This window comes from Carcharodon carcharias, chromosome 18 (assembly GCF_017639515.1).
Source record: "Carcharodon carcharias isolate sCarCar2 chromosome 18, sCarCar2.pri, whole genome shotgun sequence".
In the NCBI taxonomy this organism is placed as follows: domain Eukaryota; kingdom Metazoa; phylum Chordata; class Chondrichthyes; order Lamniformes; family Lamnidae; genus Carcharodon; species Carcharodon carcharias.
In genome coordinates this window covers 89,522,826-89,537,591 of record NC_054484.1, presented here as the reverse complement: position 1 = coordinate 89,537,591, position 14,766 = coordinate 89,522,826, and the positions used below count along the sequence as shown (strand labels likewise).

The 14,766-nt window shown below is 45.8% G+C and overlaps 1 protein-coding gene across 1 annotated transcript in view; it reads right to left on the bottom strand.

The window, feature by feature from the left end:
- Positions 1 to 6,428: 6,428 nt before the first annotated feature.
- The window catches only part of cltrn (collectrin, amino acid transport regulator), a 39,289-nt gene continuing 30,951 nt past the window's right edge, over positions 6,429 to 14,766 (bottom strand). Inside the window, exon 7 of the mRNA XM_041210915.1 lies at positions 6,429 to 7,072. Coding sequence (XP_041066849.1) covers positions 6,919 to 7,072 — 154 coding nt within the window. The 3' untranslated portion in view covers positions 6,429 to 6,918. The remainder of the gene's footprint in view (positions 7,073 to 14,766) is intronic.

Here is a 14,766-nt window from a genome sequence, read left to right as displayed (position 1 = left end):
CAGCATCCGCAGTTTTTTTGTTTTTATAAGAATAACAATCGCTTTTATTTATGTAACACCTTTAACATAGTAAAATGTTCCAAGGAATTTCTTAGGAATGATTATGAAACAAAATTCTACACCAATTTCCTTAAGGAGGTATTAGCACAAGGCAAAAGCTTGTCAAAAAGATAGGTTTTCAGGAGAGTCTTAAAGGAGGAAAACAAAGTAGAGGGGTGGAGAGGTTTAGGGAGGAAATTCCAGAACTTAGGAATTTGGCACTTGAGAAGTGGTAAGCCTGACAGAGGTTACAGAGCTAGGCAGGGGAAAGACTGGGGAGTGATTTAAACACAACGATGAGGATTTCAAAATAAAGGCGCTGCCAGACCGGGAGTCAATGTCAATCAGTGAGCACATGGTGATAGGCGAATGGGACTCAGTGTGAGTAAGAACATGGCTACCAGTCTCAGAAACTCTCTCCCTATACCCTCCATCTCCCCAAATACCATCCTAAAGTCCGACTTCTTTGACCAACCCTCATAATATCTTTCTTTGGGCTGGTGTCCATTTTTCCTAAATAGCTCTGTGAAGTAGCTTGAAATATTTCCACATTGAAGGCATTATACAAGCTCAACCAGCTTTCCTTCCTCACTGGAATCTTCATTGCCACTGCTCAATCGAATGTCCCTTCAGTTGTCAGGGCAATGTGTTCCCTTGGAGGACAATCTATGGTCGAAAGGCCAGAAGTTCTGGTCATGGTAACGGGCAAAATACCTCAAAATGTCACAATCTTTGGAACAGGAGTGTGAATATTTCTTGCCATTTCCAAGTGCTGACAAATGCAGTTCAGAATCCCTCCCCCAACGAAGTCATCTTGCCAATGGTTTGGACGCGTCATCAAAAAATAGGAGCTAAATGTCCTGCTCGGGTTCTCCCTCCACAACTTGGGCAAAAGCTCAGAAATTTTACCATTTCTCTAATATTCGCATCAATGTAATGACAGAAGATCAATGAACATTTTACACCTATGTCTCATTGTATTTTGTTGTGCTGTATTGTGTTAAAATGCACACGCTCTCACTATAGATGTGACAAGAAGCTGGCAAATTAGAAAGAGGAGGAAAGAAACATAATAAAGATCAGCTTATTGACCATTAAATAAGCTTAACAACAGAGATGGTGATGTTATGTTTAATTCAGTGGCTGCACTACAGTCTAGTATAAGAATCATTACCCCCTGTCCTGTACTCAGCTTTCCCTGCAGTACATACATCAAATTGATAGAATATATTTCACAGCTTCCCGGCCTCAACTAGCAAAAAAGACAGGAGTAGTAAGATTACAGGAACATTACCATCTTTAAATCCCCTCCAAATCAAACACCATGAAGATGCCATTCAACAGCAACAGGACATAGATAGGCTAGAAGAATGAGCATATAGCAGATCAAATTTAACACATTGAAGTGTGAGTTGATGTATTTTGGAAGAAGGGATAGGGAGAGGGTATGTAGACTTAATGGCACAATTCTAAAGAATGTGCAGGGACAGAGGGACCTGAGTCTTCATTTACATAGATCTTTGAAGGAGTCCGGACATATTGAGAATGTAATTAGCAAAGCATATGGGATTTTGGTCTTCATAAATACAAGTGCTGAGTTCAAAAGCAGGGAAGTTATGCTGAGCTTTTGTTGGGCAAGAGATACGGGATGGATGCAAGGAAGAGCTATTTTATGTAGTGAATGCTAATGACCTGGAACTCATTGCCTGTGAGTGTGATGGAAATGGAGATGATGAACGATGCCAAAAGGAAATTGGGTGGGGATTTGAGGGAAATAATCACGGCTCCGGAGATAAAACAGGGGAATAGTCCTCTTTCTGTGATGTATTAACTCCAGCTCGATGACTGCTCGGACTTGAACATCTAACCCAATCTTTCACCCTCACTGGTTCCTTATCCTGAAGTCATTGATCTAATAGCTTTGTTATCAGAGGAACTGCAATGGTTCTGGGAGATGGCCTACTGCCACCTTCTCTGAGGAACTAAGGAGAGTCAATAATGCGGACACTACAAAACTCATACATAAATAAGAAAACTTTTCCAACTTCAAAGAGCTAATTATACTTACTGCGAGTCCTTTTCCTGATTCAGTGTGGAATGAGTTCTTTTGACCCTGTGCTAACCTAAAAATTAGTTAAGTATGTTGTGAATTATTTATTCACATAGTTAACATTTCCATTATATATTAAACTTCTGGATCCGATTTATTTACAACCAATGTCAAACTGATTTCTTTACAGCCTTGTTTTTCATTGATTGGAACATTAACCTGTAAGCCTTGCTTACAGCCAATGATAATCTACCTCATTGAATGGGGACTCGCAATTTGGTTTTGTCCCCTATTAATCTCTTTTCGGTTTTCATTTTAATTTTGATACTAATTTTTACCAAATATTCTTCCCTTTTTAAAAAATAAACTTTGAAACTCTTATTACTTGCCTTGTTTCTGTCCAAAAGCAAAAGCTACTAATGTTACCAACAGGTTCTGCCCATCTTTCTCACCAATGCCAACAGATTGTCTCTCTCACTCTTACTCTCTCCCTTACTGCATCTCAAGGAGTTCCCATGCAGGCTTTGCCTTTCCCATGCACATTGGGCACATTGCTCCATTACCTGGGGAGTTGGCTGTCCAGGTGGTGATCTGCAACACTGGGAAAGTGTACAGCTGAGGTCGATGGGAGTGGATTGTACCATATGTGAAAACAGGGGTGTGAAGAAGGACCTAAGAATTCGTTTAAGTGTACCCTCAAAATGGAGTCCATACTTAGATTGAATCCTGGGAAAGGAAAGGGCTAATGCTGATGAAATGAAGAAGGTTTACCCAAACAAATCATCCCTTATCAAGGTGATTAAACATGCCATGGAAACCATGCCTTCAGTAAGAGACAAGGATGGGCATAAAGCCTCATCAAAACTTGCGAGTGTTACCTCTGTTACTTAAGTGTCAGCTGTGCCTCAGTTGGTAGCACTCTTGTTTTTGAGTTCTGGGTCCAAGCCTCACTCAGGGGTTTGAGCATAAAAATCCAGGCTGACATTCCAATGCACTACTGAAGGAATGAAGGTTTGTAGGAGGTGCCTTCTTTCAGATGAGATGTTAAAATGAGGCCATGTTTGCTTGCTCGTGTGGGTGTAAGCGACCCCATGGCACTATTTTGAAGTAGAGCAGGGGAATTATCCCCGGTTTCCTGGCCAATGTTTATCCCTCAATCAACATCAGAGAAAACAGATTATCTGGGTCATTATCGCATTGCTGTTTGTGGGAGCTTCTGTGCGCAAATTGGCTGCTGCACTTCCTACATCACAACAATGATCACACTTCAATAAGTACTTTATTGGCTGTGGAACACTTTGAGTCATCTGGCAGTCATGATAAATACTAGATAATGCAAGTTTTTCATTCTTTTCAAAGAAATGGCAAGGAGGAAACAAGCAACCTAGCTTGCCTAAAGAATGGGCATTCATTTGTCTGGAGATCATAAATGGCATGAACAGGGCTGTGTGAGAGGGCTGGCATGAGAAAGGTTGAATCCCTCTAATACACCTCTCATTCAGCCTAAGGATAATTAACAAAGGATCTCAAAGAAAGTGGTTTTGCTGCTAAACCTCATTTCTCAAGTGTCAGTAATTTAGTTTCTAGTTCTTGTTACATTCTGTAGTAGGAGGTGTGGGAGTCTGCGTCTAGTATCTGTCTCTGAAAAGCTGGAAAGTGCTTCTCCAACAGAGAGAAAGGTTTGATATTGTTTGACTATACCAAACAAGATACAAGTCTATGATGTTTCCCTGAGGTCGATAAAGGTGTGACTTGCATCAGCTAGTTCAGTACAAAAGGTTAAACTCGAGAGCAAATCAACATTAGCTTTTACTTTTTGGAGGACACTAAGTGTCAGAGTTCTGAGCTGTTCTATTTCTGAGACTGTATTTACTTGCTTCAATGAAAAGATTCTTGCGTTGGTGATGGCTCTTCTTCCACTATTTGCCTCACAGGACTCAGCTTTGAAGGGATGTCAGAAACACGAACAATGTTAATTCAAAGGGCCCTACCTTCTCTATTTAGAGGAGCTTCAGATAGATGGGGCTTCAGAATTCTGATGTCTCAGCAATCTGGAGAAAGGCAAGCCAACCAGTTCATTCACACCAGCTCTTGTGGAGGTGTCCATATAAGCTCTGAAAACATTGTTAACAGTAAGCATATAGACCGAGGCACTGGGCTGTAAAACACCTTGTGGTACCTAAAACCCCAAAATGGTGGCAGCTGTGTGCAATGTACATACCTATGACTGAATTGACAACCACTTACCGATCTCGTTCAGCGCGACCAAAAGGGATCATCTGAGATGTGCCACTTAGTTGCTTTTTTAAAATTCAATATATGGGATGTGGCAGCTTCTCTTCACTAAGAATACTGTCACTGAGCTAAGTCACCTGCTGCAGCCACAGTGCCAGCCTCAAACCAGGGCACAGTCAGCCTCGCCTGTCACTGTCAAGGTCACACTAGCCTTTAACATTTATGCTACAGGCTCCTTCTAGGTCACGACCTAATGCTGATAGGCACTCCTGCCCCCCAGTGGAATTGCCTTTACGATAATGAACGTGTGCTTCCTGCCAATCTCACTGGCAGCTTGGAAGGCTGGTTTGTGCTTATGTTTTTCGGCCTTTGTGTTTGTTTCCACAGCAGAAGGGTAAGCATAAATTAATGGGAGGAACTGACTGGTTTTAATACAAGTAAAAAATGTAATGACAAAACAAGGAATGTCTAGGAGTTGAGAGTTTACATCCCAGTAAACTGTTTAAATTGCAGATCTGGCAGTCGTAAGTTTTCATCATTTAAACATTCAGGACTTGTGCTTTTGGGTTGACAGGTTGCCAAAGCCACTCCAGGAGGGAGAGAATTTAGAATTTAGTCCCAGTGGGACAACTGGTGGGAAAGTCATGTCACCTTTCCAAGGGGCTCCCAATGCTACTTAAGTTCAGTCAGGTGCCTAAGTGGGCAGCTCAGGCCTCCCTTGCAACCAAGGCTCCAGTCTGGTGGCTATCCAGTCAGAGACTAATAGCTCTCCAGTACTGGCAGCACCACTGGGAGCAATGGCTGTAGTCAGTAATGTTCTGAGGCCTTCGCCAGGGATCTTTGCCGGGTCCCTGGAGACAGTTGAGGGAGGTGGATCGGGGGTCATGAGGAAGGGGGTCTCCAGCAAGGGAGGGCAGTGGTTTGGATGCAAGAACAGGATGAGTGGCTCCAAACAGGTGCACCCATTCCTGATGTTAGCTCCATTGAAAGAAGGACAGCAGCTGGGTTGTCACTGGCAAACAAGACTTCAGGAGTCTTCAGAAGGCATGGGAGACTCATTTGGTCCAGGAGAATCCCTGAGCCGCCATTAAATCATGATCGGTTCAGGGATAATGGCCTTTAAGTAACCCAATGGTTAGCCTAATTAGCTAGCAAATGAGTTCACCATGTTGGCCCATTCCCATCGTTGACTAAACAGGGGTCAGTTTTCACCCATTTCCCCCATCTCAATTATTGGGGCTCGCCTGCCACCTAGCCCACTCTAGTGGGCTCCATTAAACCCCAGCCCAGAAAACCATAGACTAATCAGTTCAACATTAGGCAAGTTAATGGAACCTGGGACCAAGACTGGAATTCTACAGGGAGACGTAGGCCTCATCACTTGGCTTAAAAGTCAGGCCAAGCCTGTCTCCACATGGCAGGCTTGGCTTGGCCTTTAATTGGCTCAGGGTGGGACTTCTGTCCCTATCTTTGGGGAAGACCCACGTTCAAGAGTAGGCACACTCCCCTCCCCCATCCGCCAATGGTTAGGAGAAGGCCCATAAGTGACCATTAACTGGTTGAAGGGAGGACAGGCTGCCCGACACCTCCACTGCCACTAGTAAAGTACCAGCAGTGGCAGGTGGGTAACAGGCACAGTGTCCCTGCCATGACAAAACACATTAGGCCCCCTCCCCCACCAGCCAGCCCACTCCGAGGTGGTTGCAGGTGGGAGGTGTTATCCGGTGGCTGGGTGCTTGAGGGGCTGGATGCAGGAGGGGATTGATAGGGGGGCGGGTACGGCTGGGATGCGGTGGGGGGGCGTGTGGCATAGATGGAGGACGGGTGGGTGCGGGAGGGGGTTAGTTCAGGGGGCTGCAGGTGAGTGGGGGGAAGGTACAATGAGCGGGGTGAGTTAACCCAATAAATCAATCCCATTTGGATTACAACTGACTGGCCCTTCAGAATAATTCATAAAGGTATCATTGAACATGTCAGCAGATGACAAAACAATTAAGACTATTGTCTATTATTAAAAGCAGAAGGTAAATCTTTGTGTATGGCTTATTAGTAATTATTAGAAATGGTATTTTCCAGAAAATTCCAATTTATTTGGTCCCACAGTGAAACCATGATTTGACGTATAATATGTTAATAAGTCGAGATCAGTCATACAGAGGTGAAAGTGTTTCCCCATTTGAACAATATTTTCTAATTCTGGGCTTTCTTATGATCTTATGGTGTTAATGAGAAGGGGATCCTCACCCCCGTTCCTCACCATCCATAGCAGCGTCTTCCCATGCAGTAACCCTTATGTAGTAAATGTTGTTCACATGTCGAAGAAAGGTAAGTACAGGGGTCATATCTTCAGACCTAATGCAGAGACTCCAAATTTGCTGCAATCGAGTGATTTTTGACCACTCCACAGGTCTGTCTATTTAACACAAAAGAAATTAACATAAACATTCAGAAAGGGATAAACTAAAATCGAGATGATTTGTGGGTAGTATTTGTTATTAATAACTCTTACTAACAGGGCTAATTCCTCTGTTAAAACACAATGCAGCAATGGGTGATAAAGATCCTTTCAGCAGACTGTAAGGAAGGATTTATTTCTATAGTTTGGTTAATTTATCATCGTCCGGGTAGAAAGCTTCATTTTTCTGACCCTCAATCCCATCCAGGGTATTACAGTAGATCCCATTCTCAATTCCTTTGAGACTTTTATCCTCGTTTTCTTCATCTCCCTTTTCCGAGGCTCTTGCCCTCCTACAACAGATGAGGCATGTTATAACAATCATTATGGTGTTGTACAACAAGTGGTTCATTCCTCTCTCCAACCTGGTCTTGAATCTATCCATCATCACACAGTTGGCCCTTATTTTAAAACTCTTTATTACCGATAAAGAGTTGCCCACCAAACATATTCTTCACAATAAAATATTTACAAGCCACCTTTACATTGTTCCTCTTATGATTTTAGTGGCACAGTGGAATTTAAGGGGAAAATAATGCAGGAAAGAATTGAAGAGGTTTATTTCGCACAGGATGAAGGTGCAGCTATTTGATTATTATAGGATAGAAGACATTAGAAAAAAAGCTAGGCAAAGGAAAAGTGTAACCCTGCAGGACCAAAAAAAGATATTCTTATGCTGGCAGAAGGTATGGCTGATGTAGTAAATTAATACATTTGTCTTCACAAGAGAAGATGAAGCTGCCAATGTAACAAAAATGAGTGTGATAAGATAAAATTAGATAAAGAGGAGGTACTTAAAAGGTTGGCAGCCCATACAATAGAAGATTCGCCCAGTTTGAATGGGATGCATCTTTGGTTACTGAAGGTTGAAAGGGTGGAGATTACAGAGGCTCTGTCCACCATCTTGCAATCTTCCTTAGATACGAGAGTGGTGCCAGAGGGCTGGAGGTGATAAATTTTATAGCCTTGTCTAAAGAAGTGGGGGTTGGGGGTGTGGTGTGGTGGCAGAAAGCCAACAACCACAGGCCAATCAGTGATGGAGAAACTTTTTTTTCTCATGGGATGTAGGCATCGCTGGCAAGCCCAGCATTTGTTGCCCTTCCCTAATTGCCCTTGAACTGAATGCCTTGCTAGGCCATTTCAGAGGGAGGTTAAGAGTCAACCACATTGTTGTGGGTCTGGAATCACATGTAGGCCAGACGAGGTAAGGATGACAGATTTCCTTCCCTAAAAGGCATTAGTGAACCAGATGGGTCTTTATAACAATTGATGATAGTTTCATGGTCACCATTACCGAGGCTAGTTTTCAATTCCAGATTTATTAATTGAATTTAAATTCCACCAGCTTACTTTGGCGGGATTTGAACCTGTGCCCCCAGAGCGTTAGCTTGGGCCTCTGGATTACTAGTAGAAACTGACAAATGACAGCCAATTAGGTTATTAGGTTTTGTTGAAAGAAAATTGAGTTTGATTAACTTGATTGGCTTCTTTTATGAAGTAACGAAGAGGGTTGATGAGGGCAATGTAATTATTGTGCACAGGGACTTTCAAAAGTCTTTTGACCAAGTGCCAGTTAACAGCACTTTTTTGCCAGCAAAATTCAAGTCTATGGGCTTAAAAAGGCAGTGGCAGCATTGATACTGGGAATCAGAAAGCAGAGGTTTGTGGTCAATGTATGGTTTTCAGACTGGAGTGGGATATACAGTCCTCAGGAGTCAGCATTGGAACCACTGCTCTTTGTGATATATAAAAACCTGGGCTCGTGTATGCAGAGCATAATTTCAAAACTTGCAGAACAGCCAAAACTCAGAAACCTGGTTAAAAAAAATGAGAAGAATTTCAACGGGAGTGCAACAACATAGCGATCTGGAGCTGCATGCACACACATCTCTGAAGTTGAGTAGTCTGTTATAAAAAGCAAATAGAATACTTGGTTTTATTGCTAGAGCCGTGGACTACAATTCAAAGACATTACATTAACCCTTCAAAAAACACCTGTCTGTCCTCAACTGCAATATTGTGTTCAATTTTGGTCACTTTGGGCAGGATTTTCCAGCCCACCCATCACTGGGAGAGTCCGGTCTCACCAAAAGTCAATGGTTTTTTTTGCTGGGCCACCGAATCTCCCACGGCAACTTCCGCCACGACTGGATCAGAAAATCCTGGCCTTTGTTTTTGGTAAGATGTCAGGCCTCGGAGATCCTGGAGAAGTGGTAAGGAACTTCGGTTTTGTGGAGAGCCTGGGCCAGCCGGTGTTGTTCACCTTAAAGGCAGAGGAGGCTAAGGGGAGGTTTAATAGAGGTGTTCAAATCGTGAAAGTGATAGACTAAATAAGGAGAAACTGTTTCCAGTGGAAGGAGGTTCGGTAACCAGAGAGGACAGATTTAAGGCGATTGTCAAAAGTAACTGAGATGACGGTTCTTTTTTAATACAGCGAGTTGTTGTGGTCTGGGAAGTGCTGCCTGAGACAGCGGTGGAAGCAGATCCAAAAGCAACTTTCAAAGGGAATCGGTTAGGTACTTAAAGGGGAAAATTTACAGGGCAATAGAGAAAAGGGGGAGTGGGGTGAGCTGGATCAACTCATAGGGACATTACAGCAAAGGAGAAAGCCATTTGGACAATTAAGTCTATGCCGGCACTACCATGGAGCTGGCACAGGCACAAGGGATGGAGTTTCATGGGTGGAAATCAGGACTGCTGCTGTCCTGTGCATACATAAAATCTGGTGTGATGACCCTAGGTCACAAACCCGGCGACAACATGGCGGTTTGCCAGAATACAGTGTTTGGGTAGATGCGGAAATCGACAGCCCACTCGCCATTTTGAAAAAAGTCATTTATGGGCATTTGAGCTTATTGACCAACCAATTGATCTGATTATAACACTGCCCATGCCTTAATGCAGTTGGCGGGGGAAGGCGGGGAAGAATGGGCAGGCCACTTTATCACCAACTCTGGTGAATAACACAGGAAGGAGGGGGGGTCTCTCCTTTTGGGGCGTGTCCATGTGCGAGTCAGGTAAGTTCTGCAAGTTTAGATATTATCTAAATATCACCACCTTCAATACCTCTTTGTTCTTTTGTCTGTGACATCTTTTGATTATCTGCTCCGATCGCTGCTTGCTTGTCCCTACAACCCCCCGCCCCCAACTTCTCTTCCCCCAACCACTCCCCCCACCACCTTAAACCAGCTTATATTTCACCCCACTCCTAATATTACTAAGTTCTGCTGAAGGGTCATGAGGACTCAAAATGTCAACTCTTTTCTTCTCCGCCGATGCTGCCAGACCTGCTGAGTTTTTCCAGGTAATTCTGTTTTTGTTTAGCAAATATATAGGGCTGGATTTCACAGTGGTGGTGGGGGGGCATAATACTCACCACATCCCCCTGCCCCCCATCCCATTGCAAGAGTAGGCCAGCAGCGACCCACCTAAAAATAGCCTGCTTCGCAATGATAAGTTACTGCCTTCAGGCTAATCAGACTGAGTGGGACTTGCGCCCTTCGGTGGATAAGAAATCACGTCCTCAAGAGCTAAACCAGCCAATTCGATTGGCCGGCAGTTCTAGCAATCCCAGAACACAGTAGTGGGCACTGTTGGGACTGCAAGATGGCCCACACACAACTTCAATGGATCCTGGAACCAGGTAAGTCACTTGCTTTTAGAGTGGGGAGGGATCAGTCACCCTGGGGTGATAGGTGTGGGGGTTTGTGAGGGGTAGGGGTGTGGAATTTGGAGGTCAGGCAAGGAGGAACAAGGGGGGGGGGCGAATAATACATTGGGCAGAGTACCCAATACCCCCAATGTGATTCCCCCCACTTTGTTCCCACATTTTAACCACTCGTGTTTAAGAAATGGTCTGTCCATCAGCCTGCCCACGCCAACTGTGTTAGGGCCTGGGTAGGCGTAATATTCAGGTCAATTGGCTTAGTAACAAGCTCAATTGACCATTAATGAGTTATTTTAAAGCGGCTGACCAGCTGCTGATTTCAGCGTTATGTGGGGGGGGGGGGGGGGGGGGGGGGGGGGGGGGGGCTGCAGCTCGGAGGGTGGGCAAGAAGGTGGTGGGCTTGCCATCCATTGGGTGGAATTGCCCATTCCGGGCCTAAGTCCCGTGGCAGGAGTGGGAAGCGAGAGTGTTTGCCACCACGGAGCATAGTGGTAAATTACTCTGAATCGTGCGAGGCTGAGCTCATTAAATTATGCAGCCGGGGGTTTCTTGAAGGTTCTCATGGTAAGTTGGGCAGGATGTTGCACCCCCCACAGTCACATCCGGGTGCCATATTTGAAAGGCGCCTGGACAGCTACTGTTATCTACTTCTTTAAAACAGACCAGGGCACACAGGAGCCAAGGAGAACAGGCCCCCAGGGCTGAAATTACTGTTGAATACAGCGGAGGAGCGGAGGGACATTCTCTACCTGCGGGATTGGAGGACCCATGTCACCACCTCTACTCACAGGAGGCCCGCCCCGCAGAGCAGGAAAGGGTAAATGACCTCATCAGTGCTGCCAGGGTATTGCATTCTTTACTCCCCATGCTCACCTCATTGAATGGGAACTGGGACATGGGCCTCAATGGCAAGGTCACTGTCTGTGCTGCCCGTGTATAAAAACCCTTTGCAAAGTGCTACCTCATAGCGCCACTGCAGGACGCCCAGTTTCTGCTGGAGATGCGCACAGACCTGCACTCTCCATCGCTGAAGCCATGGATGAGCTTTCGCAGTGGCTGTGCCAGAGGGAGAAGGGGCACCTCGGTCTCCCTCCAGGTGCCCCTTTCCCTCAAGGAGTCGGTGGGGGGCCCCTCGGGCACCCAAAAGGAAGAGGGGCATCAGGTGGACAGCCCTGGGACCTCCACTCAGGACAATGTGAGGGTGTCTGGCCTTCCTGAATCCCTTTTATCTGTGACCCCATCAGCTCCAGCCTCTGGGACCACAGATGCTGCACATGCCCCAGAACAGAACCCAAAGAAAGCCGGGACCCTCCAGACCTCGAGGATCCAGGACATGCCGGCCAAAATCATCAAAGACAACAGGACATAATGGTCAGCAGGCTGTCTCCACCCCTGCCATGTATGTCGGAGAAGTATCGGGACATAGTAGCAGGAAACGTATAATTAAGAAGTTCTGGTTTCATTGTGGTGGCATGGGTGCACTATCCTTGCTCATTATTGATGCACACTTGTTAATATACATACAGTTGCACTTTAAGGAGTTCTGTTGTCTTTTTATTGCGTCTGTTAGTTTTAAAGCCTGTCTGCAGCCCCTATATTCAAGGGCTCAGCCTTGCCTGGGGCTCTGTCCCTCCAGAACCATGGTGTGCAGGGAGACATCAATCTTTGCCAGGACCGTTACGAGCATTGTGGGAGAAGCCTCCCACACACGCTGCTCCTTTATCCTTCACAGCCTTTTCGATCCAATCGCCTTTACCTAGTCAGAACAACATGTTGGGTTTCCCCTTTAGTTATCCAGCTGAGCTGATGTGCAGCTCCGCCCACCCGATGAACCTACTCCCATCCAGCATTCCATATTTGGACTTCGAGGCACTGGGTAGATCTGCAGCAGCCCTGGTGTGCTTATCAATTGAAACTTATTCTGATACCTTCTACCCTCCACCCATTTCCCACACCTTCCCCCGCAGCGTCACTGAACTCCCCCACCCCCACCCCATCCCATCCTGGTGTTGCTGTCAACCTCCCACAGTCACCCTTGAACCCCCAAAATTACCCTTTGGCCCATAACAATCATTGTCGACATCCCCTTCCTTCCCAAGGAGCCCACCCCAGTCACAGTGAAAATACCCACCCTGGTCCTTCTCACCCTAGTCACCGTGGAATTGCCCACCCTCGACTTTCCCACCCCAAAGATTCACATTCCATTTTCTGTGCCCTCTATCAGCCCTAATCACCTCTTCACCATCACCACAGGACCCTCATCCTCCCACCCTACCATATATCATTGCCCCCTTTAACAGTCACTATTCCACCATAACCGCCAATCCCCTCGCTTCTCCCCTCACCCTCCGAGGATTCATCAATCGATTTCGCAGACACCTCCCTCTGAATCCTAGCTTCATAGTCTCCTTCTACATCTGCACTCCCTCACTCACAGAGCCCCCCTTCCCTGCCGCCCCCCCCCGTTCTTCCCAAGCTCCCACTCCATTTCCCCACTGCACCCATCTAAGAACCCCGCAAGACTTCAATCTTTCACCCCCTGCTCCTTTTGACCTCCACACCTGCCCCACCTCTCCTCCCTGTATTCCTCTCCCCCCACCACAAAGACCATTGACACGCTCCATTACCTGCTGCAGCCATACACCTGCTGCGCAATGCTCCATCCGCTAGCTGGGCTACATACTGTCCACCACTGCGAGACTTTACTATCCATTCCAGGGTCCACCACTGTGAGACACCGCCATCTGCTTCATGGTCCACCATTGTGAGTCTTCACCATCTGCTCCAGGGTCCACCATTGTGAGTCTTCACCTCTGCTTCACAGTCCACCATTGTGAGTCTTCAACATCTGCTCCAGGGTCCTCCATTATGAGTCTTCACCATCTGTTTCACGGTCCACCATTGTGAGTCTTCACCATCTGCTCCAGGGTTGACCATTGTGAGTCTTCACCATCTGCTCCAGAGGGTCCACAAGCTGCTCTAGGCTTCCATTCAGGTAAACCCTGCCATGTGCATGTGTTCTGGACCAGAACAAAATCCTGCTGGCAGGGCAGGGGATTGGACAGGTATGGAGGGGAGGTGCCATTCCAGTCAGGTGTTCATTTGGATATCAACAACGAGATGCAAAACGGCTTCCTGACGGCCTCTGGCAGGAATGGTCAACCCACCGTTATTCCACCAAAACAGTCAGGAACACAAGTTCTTGCCGTTGGGAAACCAATTTTTTAGCTTCCACTGTATTGTTCACCCCCGCCTGCCACGAAACCCACCGCTGGCAGGAGGGGAAAATTCAGCCCCTTGTATTTTATGTGGACCCCCGAAAACATACCCAGTGAGGGGCCATAAGTCCAGCCCACAGTGTTATTTAACAGAGGACATCACTTTCATTTCACATGAAGAGAGTGATCCCCTGATAAACTTGTAGACAGTGTTTCATGCAGTAGCACTGCACAGTGGATTTTAACACATATGTCTGTTTTTGGACACTTGGCGCATTGCCTGTATGTTCTATAAAAACTGATATCCACATTCCATCATAATGCACATTTTAATAACCTATAAACATGGCGGTACAGCTAAAATCACACGCTCAACACACACTCACTATGTCATGCAAACACTGAAAGTCAACAAGGTCCTAGAGGACCATAGGCTGCTCTCTCCCTGAATCTTTGTGCTCCCTCTGATGAGGGATGGTAATGCTGGAGAGTGGCATACTTTTCAATTCCACCCCTCCATGTTAACATCAAGGTCAAGTTTGGCCTGACTACAGCAAATTACTCTGTCCAAAAACAGTGCCTCAGCAAAAAAGCACCAGACCTCACTACGATAACAGGCCACCTTTTCATTTCCCATTCTAGGAACTAGTTACGTTAGGAAATCCATGGGCATAATCTTGATTTTGTGTGACAATATAAGAGGTCTGATAGCATGAAGTTGTCCCATTCATATTTCTCTTCAACTTTACTTTGATTGACTTCAGTTGAAAATTTTCCTTTTATTCTTTCATGGGATGTGGGTGCCGCTGGCAAGGCCAGCATTTGTTGCCCTACTTGCCCCTGAACTGAGTGGCTGGCTAGGCCATTTCAGAGAGCAGTTAAGAGTCAACCACATTGCTGTGGGTCTGGAGTCACATGTAGGCCAGATCAGGTAAGGATGGCAGATTTCCTTCCCTAAAGGACATTAGTGAACCAGATGGGTTTTTACAACAGTCGATGATGGTTTAATGGTCACCATCATTGAGCCTAGCTTTATATTCCAGATTTATTAACAGGATTCAAATTTCACCATCTAGCATGGTGGGATTTGAACCTGTGTCCC